The 20,882-nt window shown below is 40.7% G+C and overlaps 1 protein-coding gene across 1 annotated transcript; it reads left to right on the top strand.

The window, feature by feature from the left end:
* On the top strand, window positions 1-7,433 carry LOC138969755 (lysosomal phospholipase A and acyltransferase-like). Its single transcript, XM_070342574.1, has 7 exons — window positions 1-159; window positions 341-461; window positions 1,181-1,533; window positions 3,191-3,289; window positions 3,764-3,994; window positions 4,448-4,693; window positions 6,006-7,433. The coding sequence occupies exons 1-7, from the start codon at window positions 75-77 to the stop codon at window positions 6,419-6,421; spliced, it is 1,551 nt and encodes a 516-aa protein (XP_070198675.1). The 5' UTR covers window positions 1-74; the 3' UTR covers window positions 6,422-7,433.
* The last annotated feature ends 13,449 nt before the right edge of the window (window positions 7,434-20,882 follow it).

Below are 20,882 nucleotides of genomic sequence, written 5' to 3'. Positions count from 1 at the left end.
AGTTGAGGGTTACATTTTCATTTGCTTCGTGAGACAGCTGGCCTTCGGTTGGGTCACATGCACACTGAAGAAAAATGATGCCATTTTTGCTGGCGTTGTTTGTTCTTGGATGTTCTGTCATCCACTGCGGCGGCGTGTCCAAACATCCCGTCATATTGGGTAAGTACTGTACAGCATGTCAAGAAGGCTAAGTTTTCTGAACATTTTTATTGGAACTTTGAGTTTGCGTGAAACTTTATTTTATTTTTTTGATCTTATTCTTATTTTATTTATTTTTTATTTATCTATTCATTGATTGATTGATTGAATGATTGATTGATTTATCTATTGTATTTTACAGTACCAGGACTTGGAGCAAGTCAGTTATGGCACAAGAAAGGCAAAGAACCGTTTTACAGAAGCCTGTGGGTCTATCCTCACAAAACCATTTTCAAACTCGATTCACTGGTGGAAGACATGAAGTGTGTATACACCAGTATAAGTATCTATTTGTACTAATACTCTCTTCCCTGTCTGTCCGTCTGTCTGCGTCTCTTTCCCTCGTCCCCCTCCACCATATGAATTGCTAGACAAGATCACAAAGGGGGGGGGGGGGGGGAAGATGGGGGGGGGGGGGGGGTAGGAGCTTATAATAATAAATATTACTGTCTAACATTTATGATGTAAAACAACACGTATAGTACTAGTATGAATAATATAAAAGTATTGGATAGGATTGGATTGGATTGCAGAGCATTGAAATGTATTTGATTATTTTACGCCGAAGCTTACACAGATCAAGAGTAGAACTATTGCCCTCAGTCTCCACCCCGGTCTCTAGCGTGCGTGTAATTTTCTAGAGTGAAAATAACATAGACAACGAAGCAGTTCATAGGATATAATAAATCTGTTTGTGGTCAAGTAAAAATGTAAAAAAAAACAGTTTAAAAAAAAATTAAGTCTGTTCGTCAACAGGCCTCCTATCGGTTATGCTTCATTAACTTGAAACTAGTGTACGGAATGAATCGAATTTCTAAGTCAATGTATCGCTTTCCCTCACGATTTTGCATCTTTTTCAACACACAACCACGGTTCTTTCTGTCTGTAGAGACTGGTAGGCCTACCTGGCAATAGCCTCCTTGAATTTGCGACAATGTTCTGAAATGTTACCCAAGTTCATATTATTTTGGTTTACTTTCAGGTTAAACATGAATTCAAGCACAGGCAGTACATTCGATGATCGCGGTCACACGGTCAAAGCATGCGGCTTCGGCAATCCCAAATCTCTAACCGGTTTGGTCACTTCCTGGAACCCGTTTGCAAACCCCTTCCCGAAGATGACGTCATCCGATTGTGACGGAGAAGAGTTTTACGAGGACGACTCCGACTTTGATGGGATGAACAAAACATTTCTGAAGATGTTGCGCAACAAAAAAGGAGCAAACCATGTGGGTCATTGGCTGGGTGCAGGCTTGAGTCTGTTTGACTTCTGTGGATCGAAAATTAAAGACTACTTGAAAAAGATAGCAGGAATCAAAAATACATGGAAAAACGGTGAGTTTACATACCAGAGCCTGTATTCACTGTAATTAATGAAGAGTGCGTGCAACCAGGTGGATTTCAAGGACTGGGTCTTTTGTGTGAAAAATCAAGCTAACGTAGATGTATTATGACCACCACCACCACGTGTTGTCTCAGTTCCAGGAAAAAGCAAAGTCTCAGTTAAACCGGTTTAGGTAAAGTTCTTATCGTTGTTTACGCGATCATGAAAACCGCCATATTTCTGTCCATAGCACGGTGTGTCAACTGAATCCGTTCATACACCGGATGTTTCCGTTCGTACGCAGGATGTTTCCGTTCATACTGCCTCATTTTCGGCACTTGCTTGGGGAAAAAAACGTGACAGTAAGTAGTGTGGGAAGCGCACTTTTGTGATATTGCAAGAATTAGGTAGCTAATTGGTTGGGCTATATGTGTACGATAAGTACCAAGGTGCTAGTAATCCTCATGATAACACACGCGGGCCAAACGTTGCCTGATTTAAAAAAAAAACACTTTCATGTTTTTCTCGCTCTGTTATCAAATCTGACCCCTGATTTTCACATGATCACCAAAACCATTGCCTGTTACGACATTTCGCTTGAATAGAAGCTTATAGAAACCCATGGCTTTTGTACAATCACTTGTCTTTTGAAAACATGCAGATTCCGTTCGTACGCCACGATTCCGTTCGTACAAAAGTGCATGTTTCCGTTCGTACCAAAAGCGTTTCCGTTCGTACACATTCGTTAGATCAGGCAGAAACAGGCCCCCACTTCAAGTTATGTGTGTTCCAATGGTCGTCATATAGCACAGAGTACGCCTACGAGTGATATTGGACCTATGTGAACCATAAGATGTATTGAATTTGTATCCGGTGTATGAACGGAATCCCGTCGCGATATAACCTTCGTGGTTGAAAACGACGTTAAACGCCAAATAAAGAAAGAGAGTATGAACGGAATCAGTTGACACACCGTGCATATTTTAAGACGAGATACGAGCATCCTTAAATTGAAATACATGTCAAAATCAACCACCAGTTTCATTGGACGCTTTCTTTGTGAGTCTGGAAACTGTTTGATCGACCCTCGTACGTGTTTAGTTCCTTATCAGCTTCGGCTTATGTTGTGTTGTGTTGTGTTGTGTTGTGTTGTGTGTGTGTCAGTGTGTGTGTGTGTGTGTGTGTGTGTGTGTGTGTGTACCCATGTTTCCACAGGTTTGGTTGCCTAAATCACCATAAGGCAACCATCCACACGTGGATGGCAACCTAAACTCTGGATGGCAACCTAATTGTGTGGATGCTCGCTTCATTTAACACCGTTAAATTGACTTTTTTGACAGAAAGAATGTCATAACAATGTTCAAAATGACATTCTTTCCGTCCTCTATAGGCGACGAAATAGGTCAAATTTTGTGCATTTTTTAGTGCAAAATTCTTCGATGCCGGAGCGAGTACTGCACCCAGTGCTGTTGTAGTGCAAGTGCACTAGAAAGGCACTACACCCAGTGCCGCCCAGTGCCGCCTCTTAGGTAACCATCCACACTTTAGGTGTGTGTGTGTGTGTGTGTGTGTGTGAATTTAATTTCAATTGTATGTGCTCCGTATTACAAGGAAATGTTTATCGAGTCAGAAACGCTTTCCGCTTTATGATTAATTGTTGTTTTGTAGTGCACTATTTCAAGGACCTGATCCACACTCTGGAGAAGAAGGGATACAGAGCCAATGTAGACATCAAAGGGGCACCTTATGACTTCAGGAAAGCTCCCAGTAGGTGTAATGCCTCGTGTGTGTGTGTGTGTGTGTGTTGTGTGTGTTTGTGTGTGTGTGTGTGTGTGTGTGTATGTGTGTGTGTGTGACAGTGTGTGTGTGTGTGTGTGTGTGTGTATGTGTGTGTGTGTGTGTGTGACAGTGTGTGTGTGTGTGTGTGTGTGTGTGTGTGTGTGTGTGTGTGTGTGTGTGTGTGTGTGTGTTTGTGCAGATGCGTGTGTCCTACGTGCGTGCTTGCGTGTGATCAAAGATCCTCTTACTTTTTTTTAAGGCTGCCTTCCACTAGCTACATCAGTCAAGAATCATGGTTTCATTTTCATACATAAAAAGCTTGATTAAAATTAGACAACCAAATACTCATACCGACTGCACGTCCCAACACCTGACTAGCTTTGTTCGTAATGATTTTCTAATTCAATTTTTTTTTTCTAAAACCTTTTTTTTTAAATCATGAAAAACGTCTCCACCTTGCAGACGAACTGACAGAATACTACAGGAGTTTAAAGCGACTGATCGAGGACACCTTCTCCAAGAACGGTAACTCCAAAGTGGTACTGGTGGCGCACTCCAACGGAAATCCTGTCTTACTCTATTTCTACAACAGCGTGGTGACGGCCGAGTGGAAAGACAAGTACATTCGTGCACACGTGGCTTTAGGCCCGCCATGGGCTGGAGCCACGAAGACCGTCAAACTCATGGTTTCAGGTGAGCGAAGAAGGAAATAACCTTAGAAATCAGTGCGAGAAATTCATTTTGAAAAAACACTTGTTGCAGGACTTCTTTTTTGAGAGGGGAGGGGAGGGGGGAAGTGGAAGGGGGCGGGAGGGGGTGTATAGCAAGATGGTGTTTGCAGAACTTACATAGATCATTGTCATCGTTGTTTTCATCTTCATCATCATCATCCTCCTCCTCTTTATCTTCTTCCTCCTCTTCCTCCTCCTCATCATCATCACCACCACAAGCATTTGTCTTTGTCTGTCGTTGTTCGGTTTGTTTCTCTGCTCCCTCGCCCCCCCCCTTCTCTCTCTCTCTCTCTCTCTCTCTCTCTCTCTCTCTCTCTCTCTCTCTCTCTCTCTCTCTCTCTCTCTCTCTCTCTCTCTCTCTCTCTCTCTCTGCCTGTACATATGTACATATATACCTGTTTTCCCTCTCTCCCAGGCGACAGCGTGAACATTCCGTTCGTGAAGGGAAAGAGACTTCGCCCCATGCAGCGGTCATGGCCCACGGTAGCGTGGCTGATGCCCAGCCCTTCTCACGGCCTGTGGCTGTGGGAGGAGGGGGAGCCCCTGATCAAGGTTGACCACTATAGCTACGGCGTGGGCGACTACAGGCACCTCTTCGACGACCTCGGCTACCCCGATGGCTACCGCTTGTGGCAGACTGTGGAGAGAGAGGCTGTTGCAGGTTTGGTTCCGGTCGTTTTGTTTTGTTTTTAATCTGAGGATGAAATGAGTTGCTTGATTGTTCATTTCAATACGCGTGTTATCCTCTCAGGTGCTAGGAGATTGGTTCCGCACGATTCTCACTTACTCTACTGCACATCAGGTGTGGTATGCGTTCAGAGCACTTGTGGTCGTTATTTTTTTTTTATCTGAGGATGACAGCCGCTTGTTCATTTCAATGCGCATGTTATTCTCTCAGGTGGTATAGGAGATTGGCTCTGCATGTTATTCTCTCAGGTGGTATAGGAGGTTGGCTCTGCATGTTATTCTCTCAGGTGGTATAGGAGATTGGCTCTGCATGTTATTCTCTCAGGTGGTATAGGAGATTGGCTATGCATGTTATTCTCTCAGGTGGTATAGGAGATTGGCTATGCATGTTATTCTCTCAGGTGGTATAGGAGATTGGCTCTGCATGTTATTCTCTCAGGTGGTATAGGAGATTGGCTCTGCATGTTATTCTCTCAGGTGGTATAGGAGATTGGCTCTGCATGTTATTCTCTCAGGTGGTATAGGAGATTGGCTCTGCATGTTATTCTCTCAGGTGGTATAGGAGATTGGCTCTGCATGTTATTCTCTCAGGTGGTATAGGAGGTTGGCTCTGCATGTTATTCTCCCATGTGGTATAGGAGGTTGGCTCTACATGTTATTCTCTCAGGTGGTATAGGAGATTGGCTCTGCATGTTATTCTCTCAGGTGGTATAGGAGGTTGGCTCTACATGTTATTCTCTCAGGTGGTATAGGAGATTGGCTCTGCATGTTATTCTCTCAGGTGGTATAGGAGATTGGCTATGCATGTTATTCTCTCAGGTGGTATAGGAGGTTGGCTCTGCATGTTATTCTCTCAGGTGGTATAGGAGGTTGGCTATGCATGTTATTCTCTCAGGTGGTATAGGAGGTTGGCTCTGCATGTTATTCTCTCAGGTGGTATAGGAGATTGGCTCTGCATGATTCTCACATACTCTTAATTGCACATCAGTGTCGTATGCATTCAGAGCGCTTCTGGTTGTTATTTTTATCTGAGGATGAAAGTCGCTTGATTATGTATTTGCGTGTTATCCTATCAGGTGCGAGGAGATTGGTTCCGCATGATTCTCACTTACTCTACTGCACATCAAGTGTGGTATTCGTTTAGAGAGCTTACGTCCCTTTTTTCTTATACATACAAATAATATAATAATGTTAGTTGTATATCATCTAGGCAACTAATACTCACTAAACCAGATCATTCTAAGACAGCATATATATCAAGATGCTCTGTCCTCTTACCTTCACAGACCTGAGCAAGCCACCAGACGTACGTGAGCTGCATGTGTTTTACGGCATCAACGTGCCGACCGCCGGTCACTTCGTCTACACGAGAACAAGTTTCCCAGACTCGGACCCTAAAACCGTCGACGAGCGCGACGGCGACGGGACAGTCAACAGACGCAGCTTGGAGGCCTTCAAGAAATTCAGATCGTCAAAGTTCACCAACATCACCCACCACGCTTACCCCGGCAAGGATCACATGGACGTGCTGAGAGACCAGCGCGTGTTGAGCTTCATCACTAACCTGGTGTTCAGCAAGGAGCCTGCTTTGCCTCCGCGCCATGAGAAGTCGAGATTCCCCAACGCGGCTTCTTGTTGTGGAAGTGGATGGCAGGTGCCAATGCTGACCGTAATGGTCCTTGGACTTGTTAGCACAGTTTAGCCCATTTCCCCCTGGAGCGCCCAATATAGACCGCTCGAGCTCCCCGTGTGCAGATCCCTCGAGCTCCCATATGCAGATCTCTGAAGCACCCGCTATGGACAATGTTACCTATTACGCCTATCTGTTTCCATTTCTTCTGGCTTCCTGTGAGGTTTGAGCTTTTATAATTTCGGAAAACTTGCATTAGAAACTTTGCTACGATATTATTTTTAAAGTTTGAAATTGACGGAGTTACTGCCCATGCCATGGGGAGAAAGGGTTAGTAGTCCTCGTGCCGGACTGTGATCTAGCGTAGACTGCAATGATTGTGATTGGCCTTGGTCTTGTTGGCACAGTTTGGTTGTCATCATGTCTGAGTGTGATCTGGCGTCGACTGTGCACAGTGATCATAGTTGTCATTGGTCCTTGAAATTGTTTGCACAGTTAGGTAGTTATCGTGTCGGGCAGTGGTCTGTCTAGCGTAGAGTATTGACTATGATTGACCTTGGACTTTTGAACACAGTAATCGTGTCTGACTGTGGGCTAGCGTAGACTGTCCACATTGATCAAAGTTGTAATTAGTCCTTGGAACTTTTGGCACAGTTTGTTAATCCTCGTGTCGGACTGTGATCTAGCGTAGACTGCAGTGATTGTTATTGGCCCTTGCACTTTTTGGCACAGTCTGGTGGTTCTCGTGTCGGGCAGTTGCCTAGCGTGGAGTATTGACTGTGGTTTGGCTTTGACTTTTTAGCACAGTTTGGTAATCCTCGTGTCGGACTGTGATCTAGCGAAGACTGCAGTGATTGGAAGAGTTCGGTAGTCCTCGTGTCGGGCACTTGTCTAGCAAAGACTGCAGTGACTGTAATTGGGCTTGGAATTGTTGGCACAGTTTGGTAATTCTTGTTACAGGAAAAACTGTCTACCCGGCATAGAACACAAAGTCATGGCATGCAGGCTTCCTCAAATACTCAGCTAAACCTATATCGATTTCTTCTTGTTTTATTCCAATGAAAACAGGTTTCGGGGCCACGTGTGTGTCTGTGTGTTTGTCTGTCTGCCTGTGTCGGTATCTGTATTGCATGTGTGTTGAGGTACCGGTGTGTATGTGTGTGTGTGTGTGTGTGTGTGTGTGTGTGTGTGTGTGTGTGTGTGTGTCTGTGTGTGTGTGCGTGCGTGCGTGCGTGCACGTGTGTGCATGTGTGTGTGTGTGTGTGTGTGCGAAAGAAAGAGAGAGAGAACTATTGTTTCATCCCTGTCCATTGGCTTTAACTATTCAACGTGTGGCTTACGGATATCTTCAAAGGGTCACTATCACAGCTACAGACATCCTTTCGCGAAGGGAAGCCTACCTTTTGTGCAGATCATTGTGATAATACGCGTGCATGATACAGAAATGGAGCGAGATGACCCAATTTTGTGTCGAAAAATGTTCAGAGCCATTACCTATGTTGATATGTTAGAGTGTGTGTTACACGACACTTGAGATTGCCACAAGTTCTCAAACGTCGTATAGTTGTGTTCTTTTATTCTACGTCGCCCGTCTTCGCAGCAACAGAAAAAAAGCTTCTATTTGAGTTCTGCTACGTTGTGCGTAGAATAAAAGAACACAACTATACGACATTTGAGAACTTGTGGCAATCTCAAGTGTCGTGTAACAGTGTGCTAGATAACCATCGACCGCGATAGACACCGTGGCTATGAAAGACACAGAATGTATGTAGGTGTTCCTTTTCAACCAGCCTAGCCGGGACTGACATAGGAGAATGACCTTAATTGTGTTCTCGTTGCATAGAATATAACTTGCACAAAGCCATGAGGTGCCACAGTACACTCGAGCTATTTCCCCTCCGCAACGCTGAAGACTAACAGAAGAAACCGGCCGTTTGACATAGACATATCTCTTACCCCTTTTCAACTATTTTAAAATTGCGTCAAGGCTGTTCCTGAAACAGTTTGGGTCCACGAATTCGTGAATGTTTTGTGTTTTCAAAAATCAAATAGTTCCAATAATAACATTTTGATTTTTGATTGGGAAATTATTTGTTTTTAGCGCCCGAGATCATTCCAAATAACAAGTTACCTTGAAAATAGTGCCTACAATATCGAGATCCATGAGAGGCACGTTAAGCCACTGTTTGTTTTGTCTCGTCGTATACATGTACTGTCACAAAAAGAGTAAAGCCAAAACCATTTAGAAGTTGTCATTTGCCATCGAGTCAATGAATTCACTAAAACGGCTAAGTATCCTATAGTCTTGAAAGAAAGTAATATAATGGCATTAACAATCTTGTTTATGAAGTGTCATTATCAAAAACGCGCATTGCAGTTTCATATAACGCGACTTCAAAACGCTTGTTATGTTTCCGTGCACGCCTGTGTGTCCGACAACTCGGTTCGTTTCTCTCTCTCTCTCTCTCTCTCTCTCTCTCTCTCTCTCTCTCTCTCTCTCTCTCTCTCTCTCTCTCTCTCTCTCTCTCTCTCTCTCTCTCTCTCTCTCTCTCAGTCTCAGTCTCTGTCTCTCTCTCTCTCTATCTCTCTCTCTCTCTCTCTCTCTCTCTCTCTCTCTCTCTCTCTCTCTCTCTCTCTTTCTAAAAAACCCGAACAACAAACAAAAGAGATTACTTGCGGCAGAATTTATCTATTTCAACAGGGAAAAAAATATGTTGGAGACAGGTAGGAATGCCCCGATACATCACAGAATACACATAGCAATGATATATCACATAATGCACTTACAATTTCGCAAAATAAAAGATGCAAATATATCACACGAGCCACACAGTTTTAAACACAACACTCATTCGCATGCAGATTAAGTCCGCTAAAATCAATGGACAATTTCAGCCACATCCAAAACCAAACAACAAATCTTACTCTGAAAGTCTGTGAAACGTCAACGGACGATTTTATCGATTACTTTAACGGTGATACATCTTTTATCATTCAATACCCATTTGCATATATTCTTTCTCTGGTTTTTATTATTTTGTCATTATTACCACCGTTAAAGAAGCTTAGCAATACATGGCACGCAGTTGACTAATATCGAACTATATTATTTTTTGCAAGGGTATTTTTCAGGTGCAAAGCCCACAATATTTCTATTGGTTTAAAAAACAAAACAAAACATATGCACAAATAATCAATTATGTACACGATGCAGATTTTAACATCACAAAAAAGAAATAAACCACTTCTTTGAAAATGTAAAAAAAAAAAACTCCTTGGAAAAGTAGAACGATAGACTAAATGGGAGAAAACTAGATGGTGAGAGAGAAAAAGTACACACACACACACACACAAACACACACACACACACACACAAACACACATACACACACACACACACACACACACACACACACACACAGAGGCTCAAGCTTACCATGAGCACTCTCACACTATCTTGAAGACTTGAAGCATAACACACCTACAATCTGTTTGTATTGTACATTTATAGTCACTCGATTTCTCACAGGAATTGTTTTTAGCCTTGCCTGAGAAAGACAAGTTGCAAACTGAGTCACGTCCAATCCCACACCGATTATAATTTGCCTGTTTGGTGTTCAATGTATGTTACTTTTAAAATTTGTAAGACAGTTTCCTTACTTTGTAGAATCCTTTATGTAACAGATGTGACCACTTTAAACAGGTATCAATTATTACCAAGGTTTGTGCTGGTAGAAGGTTTTATAAAACACCATGGCACTGAAGCGTAAAAGCCGCTTCTCAAGATTGGGAGACTGGTGAACGATCTCCGGTTGAAGAGCAGCTTCCTGGTTCCTGACCAACCGCATTTCTTCATGGCACTTGTCCAGTGATGACTGTGAACCTGCAACAAACATGTAATAAAATCGTGATCTTTTCACAATTGTGTAGTAATAATAATAAAAAAAAGGTGCTATCAATAAACCGTAAAGGTAGTTGATATTGCATAGGTACTTGCCATAGTACGATCCAGATCCAGAAGCAATCACCAAACCCCAAGTCAGCACAACACGATCAGAGTACTCTTTTTGGTTTTAGTGTTTGGTGATGGTAGAAACTGTGAGATTTTGTTGATAATTTAGAATACTACAACGTACCTTAATATGCTACAGTTTGAGTATATGTTGATTTATTTTCAAAAATTGTTTTGCCCTGCATTTGTGATCAGTGTAATTAAAAAATCAAATGTTATCACACTTACTGTGGACGTTACAGATAAGCAGCATTGCATTGTAATTTTTTTGTTACATGTTTAAGAAAATCAGTTTTTACCTGTGTTTCTATTTGTAAACATTTTAAGGTGAATGGGTTTGTTTGATTTTTGTGATCATGTTTTAAGAATGTTACATACCTGGTGATTTCCTGTGATTTGTTGTACCCCCCGCGGGTTAGGGGGAAGAATTTACCCGATGCTCCCCATCATGTCGTAAGAGGCGACTAACGGATTCTGTTTCTCCTTTTTCCCTTGTTAAGTGTTTCTTGTATAGAATATAGTCAATTTTTGTAAAGATTTTAGTCAAGCAGTATGTAAGAAATGTTAAGTCCTTTGTTCTGGAAACTTGCATTCTCCCAGTAAGGTAATATAGTCAGTCGCCCAAGGACCACTTGGGTCAACCCGACGGGGTTGGGGTTGCCACCACACTTTTTTGACAGATTTTAACAATAGAAATCTAAATCTAGAGTCCTGGGGCTATTCGTTATACCGCTTTTGAGAAAAACGTGGTTTTGTGTACGTATTTTCCTTCTTTGGGCTTACTATTCCACTTTAGAGGGTTGGGTTTATTAAGCGTACATAGAAGTTGAACCGCTTGTCTGACATTCTTTAACGGCATATCATTGGAAAGGTAAGGTAATCATACAGACTTTGACGTCAATTAAAATGACGTCACATTGTTCTTGTGTATGTAGTGATGACGTATTTTTGTTTCTTCAAAATATCGTTATCAGCAAAGTCAAAGCCGGAGTCCCTGCACAACAAGCTGTACGGGCCAGTGGCTGCGCTGCAGAGGACCACTAATTATATCTCAAGATCTGGACTCCAAGTGTGATCGGCGATCGAAAAGAAGAAGAAGAAGCAAAGTCCGCCGTTTTGGGTGTTTCATCTAAATCATTTGAAAATATGCAAGACATAAAATACAACTATACAGTTTTAATTGAAAGTAAGTAAAACATGTTATAGTGCATCTAGGGGAAGGGCCTTTAATATGGACCACTTTTTGTTTCACGCTGCTAACTAGCTTGTTTTCTTGCAAAGCAGTTTCATTTTGTGTATGATAGTTGTTCTCACTTTCGTAAATTTTGAAGTCTAATTAGAGAGAATTAGCTTTTGCAGTCATTTACTAAAGATCAAATACAGAAAAATTCACAACTGGTCCATGTTAGGGGCCTGGGCGCTTAATATGGACCAGTGATGAGACCTTCGAGAATCACTGTAAAAAGCTCCATTTACTTCAAAATAACGTGATACAACTTGCAACTTACCATGCAAGTCAGACTACTTGAAATATGCTTCAGATGTACAGGTTTATGTTCGACGAGAACTTTATTTGAAACACAAGAGAAAACTTTAAAACAAAAATCAAAAACAGAGAGAACATAATTGAAATTATCAACTTTCACGTAAAAAAGACTGTATAATTGTTATAAGTCTCGAGGGCTAGTTATAGGTCATTTTCAGCAAGCCTCACCATCCTTTATCTTTTGTTTTCTTTTTTATATTGAAGATGGTCCATATTAGGGGACACAGAGATACTTCCAGTTTTTGCTATAATTTATTTTTTGGGTGACAGAAACTCGGGGCCAACACTGCTAAAATGTAGCGAATACAGCTGTCCTATAATGCAATTTGTGTGTGTTTATAGCTTTGTCCTTCGAAAAAAAAGTCCATTTTAAGCGTCAAATTTAGAGTGAACGAAGCTAAAAGTGTAAACAAAAACAAAGGGGAGAAAAAAATAACTGTTTTGTGCGTTGTGCGTCCGCAACTTTCTCGACATGTGCAAGTTATCAAGAGAGGATACATGCAGCAAATGAAACTGCTCTGAGCGCTCTAGCACCGTTAGTTTGTCAGAACGAAAGGTGGTCGATATTAAGAGGCAGTCCACATTAGGAGCCCTTCCCTTATAATTTGCACCTGTACGTGTGACGTCACAAACATACACACCTTCCTAATCTCGACTGCACTGGTGCTTCGGAAGGTCTGCTAAAAGTTCATCTCGGGAAATCAATATTTCAGTAATGGTTGTCGACATTTTATCTAAAAAAACCTGATTTTTGGATTGTGAGTTATTAGGGGAAAATTCTTTGGGACGAATACAATTTTCCCTCATTCTTGTACACCTTTCCTCACAATCGACTTTTATAGGTGGTCGTCTACATTTTTGCTTTTTTTCAATAATCTTATGGTTAGATTTCGCGAAAAAGTTATGTCAGATGATGAATGAACCATGGGGAAAAAAGTTATAGAAAAAAAATATATGTAAAAAAAGATTTTATTTTTGGGTAGCGTGACTCACGATTCCAATATTTTGTTTTCTGTTTGCTGAGAACATGTGCTTTGCCTAAAAATACTGACCAATCAAATTCATGTCACTATGCTTATAGCCACGCCCAAACAAGTGCAGCAACAGTTTGACACTGGAGCGCTGTCCACGCTTTTTTTTAAACGCACGAAATGCACGGGATTTGAGAAGAGTTTTGCGTTTGGCATTTTCCATAAGGATATCCTACTATGAGCACTACGCTGGAATACTACAATGAATTTTCAGACGGCTACACTGGCTTCGTCTTTCCTGATCGAAAGGGGGTGTATTGTTGATATTTGTAGATAATAGACTCTGCATTTTAATGGTCAAATGGCGATTTCGGTATAAAAATGTAGACAAGGACCTTTACTCCTTGACGGCTTTACGTCGCCACATCTAAAACATGGCAGTTTATCGTAATAATGCACTCTGTAGGCCAAGTTTAGTTATACACACACATGCACAGACAAATACTCATTAACCATAGGGTTAAAGATTACCAGGTTAGTGCGTTTAAAACAAGCGTGACAGATTTGCTGTGGCGATGCACCGTGCGGTTTAGACGTGTGTTTTTTCTGTGCCGTGTGAAATTGGTGGTCGCAGTATCAAAAGTATGTAAAATAAAAAATAACCTAAGGGTTTCATCAAAACATGCATATACAGGCGTCAATCCTTGTAAAATGTATCTAATGTATTATTCATAACTGCGTTATACTTTTCACAAATAAATCTTTGCTTAAGATTTCTACTAAATGTCTGAAAATGAGGGATCTTTTTGTTCATTTTGGAAATATATACGTGGTGTTTGGCACAAATTACTAGCACATCAATAACTTTATCGGTGACTACATTGTTCGCAACTCCAAAAAGAACCAGATCTTTAGAAACTTTTAAATTGTCACAATGGGTGCAGTTCGCCTTTAACCAATTTACAAATTATATTCAAAAGGTCTGTACTTTATCACACTCCCAAAACATATGTATAAGGGTTTCTTCATTTCTACCGCAAAATGTACACAATTTTTCGCAAAAATAGAAACCGTTCTGTCGGCAGAATTCTGTACGATAATCGGTACTGGAACCATCTCAGACAAGTATCTTTTGTTGTTTTAAAAACACGTTGAAAAATAACCTTCTTATCTAACAAACAGTTTAAAGATTCAGACCATGTTTCGATACATTTTGGGACCGTAACATGTTTAGTCAACTCTTGGTAAATAAGTTGTGTCTTACCTTTACAAATACATTTGCACACAATGGGCTCTGTCATAATAAAATGTTTATCAAATTCTAAACCGATTTTTCTCTGATATTTTTTTAACAGCTTGGATTACACCTTCACACAAAAGTTATTTCATAATCGTAATGCAGTCAGTGTGTGCAGAAGCAGTTCTATGAAAATCAGTGGATAGCGAGTCTAAAAATAATACTGTGAGTGATGACAGTTTTCATGGTTTTCTGTGGCACATTTACACGAGTATGTATAATTAGGAAGGGTGGGAGCTGAAGGGGCGTGTCATGAGACACAAGCTCTTAGAACAACAGAGATGAAACCAACACCAAAGACGCCAAAAGTCTACTTCTTTTAGCTATATATCACTCATCTCCGAAAAAACAACAGCCCGGAAATAAAGTGTCTTCAGTACAATGTACCGTCTTACCGGCACACTAACGATCTCATCAAAACAGTTTGGCTTATCATCTTAGATCTGACCAGGCTTTTACTCGGGGTAAGACCATTCCTTCAATTTGTCTCATGCCAAAACACAGCACCCTGGCTGCTTTTCGCGTTGAGTTTAATTGTTTTTGTGACTACATTTCAAATGTTACTTGTTGCATTTAAACACTGCATTCATCAAAACAATTACCTCTGTGCACAGGTAGCACTTAGACCGTTTGTTTCTTTGGTATGTGACAGAGTGGAGGCATGTTCTTATTTCATGTAAAAGCCTGCCCCGATCTTTGAAGGTACTACTAACAGTTTTCAATAGAAGCATATTGAGCCTTTAAGCTGAATCCAAACTGTGTTAGATCTGAAACATTCAAAGGTAAGTCTGGTTTGTCTCCAACAACAATAAGAAAGGGAGAGAGAGGGACCCACACACACACACACACACAAACACAAACACACACACAACCACATCTTACGCATATATCGTTTCAGATATCCGTCTCCGTTTCTTTATGTAAACAGTGTGATTTACTTGTTGCATGTGATATCCGCTCTTGTTACAAAATGTTCGACAAAAAATCATTGTAAAATTACTAAGTCTACGGACATGCATTGGCACGACCTAATTCTGCTGAATCGTATGTCTCTTTTGACTGCTTAGAAAAGCGAAGGACGGAAATAACATTTCCTCAAAGCCAAATTGGATGTTGCAATGGTGTACAAAATATGTTTATTTCTTTATTAATGTTAATAATGTGTGAATTAATAGGATAGAGCGAAAAGAATTGCACTCAGCACTCGCTCAACCCATGCTGAGGCTCATAAACTCCCAGCCTGCAGAACATCATACAGACAGCAGTCTTTTTTTCCTCGCACCATTGGCGAATGGAACGCCCTCCCACCACAGGCAGTATCATCAGCCTCGGTGGAAGCCTTTAAAACCCAGATCTAGACACCATGCACTGCAGCAGAAGACCTCTTGTACACCAGAGTTCCCATTTAATTGCCAAAAACACATTCACAGATACTTCAATATGTTGTTACTGGACTCCGAGTGCCTTTTTACAAAATAATAGCACTGATTAACGAGTAACGTGATCATGTTCAGTTAGATCTAAGTTGTAACAGTGTACAGTCAGAATCACCAGCATCACTGTGTGCTAGTATGCATGCGGTTTGTGGCTCCCATACGCGTGCATGCTTTTTAATTAGAGGGTGTATTTTAGTTTTACGACAAGAAAAAGAAGTTCTTTCCATCAAAACATCCAAAATATCCGTATTATATGTTGTCGTTGAACATGTGTTGCACACAGCAAACATTTTGAAATCTCCGAAGCTAGCTGCTTGCAAAGATGACGCAGAGATCTGTAGTCTACAGTATCTCTGGATGACGCAAGGATAGTGTTCGACTCGGCTCTTTGACTTGGTAAACATCGGAACTTCCGATTACGTTCGTAGTTACTCGGAACCAGCTTTCGGGATTGAAAGCCCGCAACTGACGTGTGAAAAAAAATTTCGCAGACGGGTAGGGTGCAAAAAGACATTTTGTACATAACGAAACTGCATGTCAAAAGTCAAAGACGATTACCTTTAATAAACAGATGCATAAAGCTTCATAAAAGATTACTTTTGTTTTTGATAATGTCAATATATATCAAATACGAGTTTTATGAAATGCAAAATACTTATTTTAGGCAAAGAATTCGACATTATGAGGCAAACCCGGAAGTGACAATTTAGAAAACGACAATATCCGTTTAAACAAACACGTATTTCCTTATAACAGTTTCATCTTTCGTATGCTGCATCAAATGACATCTGGCAGGACAAAACTATCTTCTTCCAGGGCTGTGTTTATGTCAGCTTTTTTTCCCCAGTCGATCTTTTTCTCTTTTTTGCAGCTGATGCACATTGACTCAATTTTGTTTCATATGGCTGGTGTCTGCCAAATGGAACTAACCAATATGGATGCCAAGTCAGTCCATCTATAAGAAAACTCGACTTGTGTGTGTATTTATGATTGCAATATTAACCTGGAACTGAATTATCTTCACTTATCGTTTGGAAGAATGACATATTTTGATTTTCTCAACACGATGTTGTACTTGCAGGTTAATGTCTAAAAGTATCGATAGGGAGAATGTTGTTTGTATATTGCCTGATGGAACAAAGCCTTAGCTTTTGTTTAATGCATAATTTACAAATGTTTGTTTCCCGAAACGAAGTATACGACGTTTATTTGTACCATACCCCCTGCGCCAAAACTGCGTTTTTGGCAGAATATGGGTTAGGTTACAAAGCCGTTCCTCACTAAAAAAGCGGTACAACGGAGCCATTTTTCGTCTACCGAACATCGGCTGTAAATTGAATAAGCTTTCTGAAAAACATCATCTCTAACCCAACCCCGTCGGGTTGACCCTCGACTATAGCTGGGCGATGCACTAATATATTGTACTACGTTGCAAGCCCCTGGAGCAAATTTTTGATTAGTGCTTTTGTGAACAAGAAACAATTGACAAGTGGCTCTATCCCATCTCCCCCCTTTCCCCGTCGCGATATAACCTTCGTGGTTGAAAACGACGTTAAACAACAAATAAAGAAAGAAAGAAAGAAATGATTTGTTTTAGTTTTCAATATTATTTACCCATCCTGTTGATGCCTTTCCATCTATATAGCAATTTTTACATGTTTTTACTGATCTAAAAGTACGTTTGTGCTTAATGTGATTCTCGTTGTATCAGCAAAAACATCATAAACCTTACATAGATGCAAATCATAAAGATCGGAAGGAATATCAAAACTGCAGATAAAAAAACGTTTGTCCCAAATTTGTAACAGGCCTCTCTCTTTCTCCTCCCTTTGTGTGTGTGTGTGTGTGTGTGTGTGTGAGTGTGTGTGTGTGTGTGTGTGTGTGTGTGTGTGTGTGTGTGTCTGTCTGTCTGTCTGTCTGTCTGTCTGTGTCCGTGCATGTGCAGCATTCGTCTCCAAAGAGAGAGAGAGAGAGAGAGAGAGAGAGAGAGAGAGAGAGAGAGAGAGAGAGAGAGAGAGAGAGAGAGAGAGAGAGCCTGAGAGAGAGAGAGAGAGAGAGAGAGAGAGAGAGAGAGAGAGAGAGAGAGAGAGAGAGAGAGAGAGAGAGAGAGAGAGAGAGAGAGAGAAACCCGTTGCGCTGTATCTCCCTGACAAACATACACACAAACAAACAAACACGTTTTACTATGATTGTGAGATTAAATCATCAAATGTACTGTGCCTACCAATTCTGTCAGTTCGTATTTTTGACAAGACTCAAAACATTATTCTGAGAAGGGGTGTCACCAGTAAGGGGCATAATACTGCATCAGCATCGTTGGCTGAATGCATAAAACTCAGTTTATTTTCTAGTCTCGACACACCTGTCTCAAGTTTCTCCCAGTTTACTTGACGCTGTGCCGGTAGGCCCTATGAAACTCGTCACGTGTGGGTCAGCGCAGTGTATGCATACGCGCACACTTGTGTGTGTGTGTGCGCACGGTGTGTGCCTGTGTGTGTGTCAGTGTCTGTCTGTCCATTCCGTTGACCAAATCAGTTGAGTGTGTGATCAACGTCACACTTATATTACCCAATATTGACGGACTGTGTGATGATATCTTCTGCTATGGTCTGTTGAGACAGTGATATCAAAATCGAGACCGGAGGTCGAGATTTTGATATCACTGTCGAAACAGACCAATAGCAGAAGATATCATCACACAGTCAGTCAATGTTAGATATATTGCTAATTCTCTGGACATTTTGTATTTATTGTAAAGAAATTACAAAAGTATTTGTCTCAGTTTTGGCTGTTCCATATCCCTCCCTCAGATTACTATTTCTTTTTGTTCACTCTTTTCTTGTACTTTTCAGTATTTTAAAATGTCTTTCCTTTCAAAAAGTCTTTGGTCACTTGCTCAACTAAATTGTGGGATAATTACATTTTCATATGTATTTGTTTGTTTTTAAATGTAGGTGTTTTTGTTTTTGAAATGGGGAAGCAATAAAGAGGTCGTCGATATCAAAACTGATATCGACGGAAATGTCGTCGATATCACTTTTGCACTGAGCTCAGTTTTGCCCAGTTGACCAATGGAAATCCACTTAACATATGAAATAGCAATATGTCCTTACATACTATCGCATTCGGCGTATATTGTGATGATATCTGACTGATATTTGTAACGTCCTCACAGCACGTAAACATTTTCTCTTCCGTTCTATCCGTTTTAGCAGAGATCAATCCCGGAAGCCGTGACTATCGACATTAGTTTATGTTCAATACCGCGCTCAGGTCACACGCAGGCTTAGAAGTAATGATGTCGCGCAAATGTGTCACGATTGCGACAGTTTCAGTGGATAATAAGACTACCCTAGAAAGCCAGTGTGAATCACAGCCGCGTGAAGAGCTTTTTGACCTACAGTGAAACCCGGCTATATTGAAGTAGGCTATATTGAAATCCCGGCTATATTGAAGAATTTTTCAGGTCCCGGCTGAAGCTCTACTTTTTCTTTGTTAAAAAATGTTGGCTACATTGAAGTCGGCTAGATATTGAAATCCCAGCTATATTGAAACCAAAATTCAGCCCACGGGACGTTTTTACCTGGCTATATCAAATGTTTGCTCCAAAGATTTGTTTAATTTTTTATTTTTAAGAACAATGACTGCGCGGGCGCCGAATGATATGACACGCCTCTGTCAGCGCAATCAGTTGAGGAAGGGGAGAGGCCAGATCAGCATCAACTTTCGAGTCAGGAGGTCTCTGATAACAATTACAGTCTAACAATGCCGCGGGCCTCTCACAGCTACGCCATGTAGTCCTGTGGTGCGTAGATCTTCCCGATTTAATTTCTCTTGTTCATGCGAGTAGTTTTCCTTTGTACACTAGCTAAAATGGCTGCAAAACAAACGAGTCGCGTAAGGCGAAAATACAACATTTAGTCAAGCTCAGTCGAACTCACAGAATGAAACTGAACGCATTGCATTTTTTCCGCAAGACCGTACACTCGTAGCATCGTCTGTCCACCGCTCGTGGCAAAGGCAGTGAAATTAACAATCCAGAAAAGCACGGTAGCGGTTGCGCTGAGGAGGATAGCACGCTTTTCTATATCTCTATTCTTTTTAACTCTCTGTACGTGTTTTTAATCCAAACATATCATACCTATATGTTTTTGGAATCAGGAACGGACAAGGAATAAGATGAAATTGTTTTTAAATCGATTTCGGAAATTTAATTTTGATCATAATTTTTATATTTTTAATTTTCAGAGCTTGTTTTTAATACGAATATAACATATTTATATGTTTTTGGAATCAGAAAATGATGAAGAATACGATAAACGTAACTTTGGATCGTTTTAAATAAAAAATATCAATTACAATTTTCAGATTTTTAATGACCAAAGTCATTAATTAATTTTTAAGCCCCCAAGCTGAAATGCAATACAAAAGTCCGGCCTTCGTCGAAGATTGCTTGGCCAAAATTTCAATCAATTTTATTGAAAAATGAGGGTGTGACAGTGCCGCCTCAACTTTTATAAAATGCCGGATATGACGTCATAAAAGACATTTATCAAAAAAATGAAAAAAAACGTCTGGGGATATCTCACTCAGGAACTCTCATGATAAATGTCATGAAGATCGGTCCAGTAGTTTACTCTGAATCGCTCTACACACACAGACACACACACACACACACACACACACACACACACACACACACACACACACACACACACACACACACACACACACACACATACACCACGACCCTCGTCTCGATTCCCCCCTCTATGTTAAAGCATTTAGTCAAAACTTGACTAAATGTAGAAAGGGTGAGTCTGACAATTAAAAGAAAAATCGAGCTTATTCAGAAGCTGGAAACTGGCTGCAAAAAAAAAAAGAAAGGAAGTAGCTGAGGATTATAGAAATTTCGGCAGGTTGTGTGAGCAAAATTATGAAAGAAAAAGAAACATTGAAAAGTCTTAGGGTTAGGGTTAGGGTTAGGGTTAGGGTTAGCCTAACCCTGAAAAAAGCAAGGAGGCTCGAAGAACAACAGCCAACAGGTGAAAGATTAATGGAAATATATCTCACATCAAACGCAATGTGTGGACACGGAAATAAGAACGTATAGTGAAAAAAGTTCGGTTATATTGAATTTCTGAAGGAACAAGGAGGGAAATTCAATATAACCGAGAATTGCCTAAATTGAAGTTCCAGCTATATTGAAGGTCTTCGCGGGTCCCGTGCCACTTCAATATAGCCGGGTTTCACTGTAGCCTAGTACACAAA

The sequence above is a fragment of the Littorina saxatilis genome, linkage group LG1 (assembly GCF_037325665.1).
Source record: "Littorina saxatilis isolate snail1 linkage group LG1, US_GU_Lsax_2.0, whole genome shotgun sequence".
Lineage (NCBI taxonomy): Eukaryota > Metazoa > Mollusca > Gastropoda > Littorinimorpha > Littorinidae > Littorina > Littorina saxatilis.
This window is presented reverse-complemented; position numbering and strand designations above follow the sequence as displayed.

Excerpts from the sequence above, each read along its gene's own strand:
- LOC138969755 (XM_070342574.1), top strand. The coding sequence starts at position 75 with ATGATGCCATTTTTGCTGGCGTTGTTTGTTCTTGGATGTTCTGTCATC. Across the intron at positions 3,290-3,763 it reads TGACTTCAGGAAAGCTCCCA|ACGAACTGACAGAATACTAC; the intron begins GTAGGTGTAATG and ends TCCACCTTGCAG. Across the intron at positions 4,694-6,005 it reads GGAGAGAGAGGCTGTTGCAG|ACCTGAGCAAGCCACCAGAC; the intron begins GTTTGGTTCCGG and ends TTACCTTCACAG.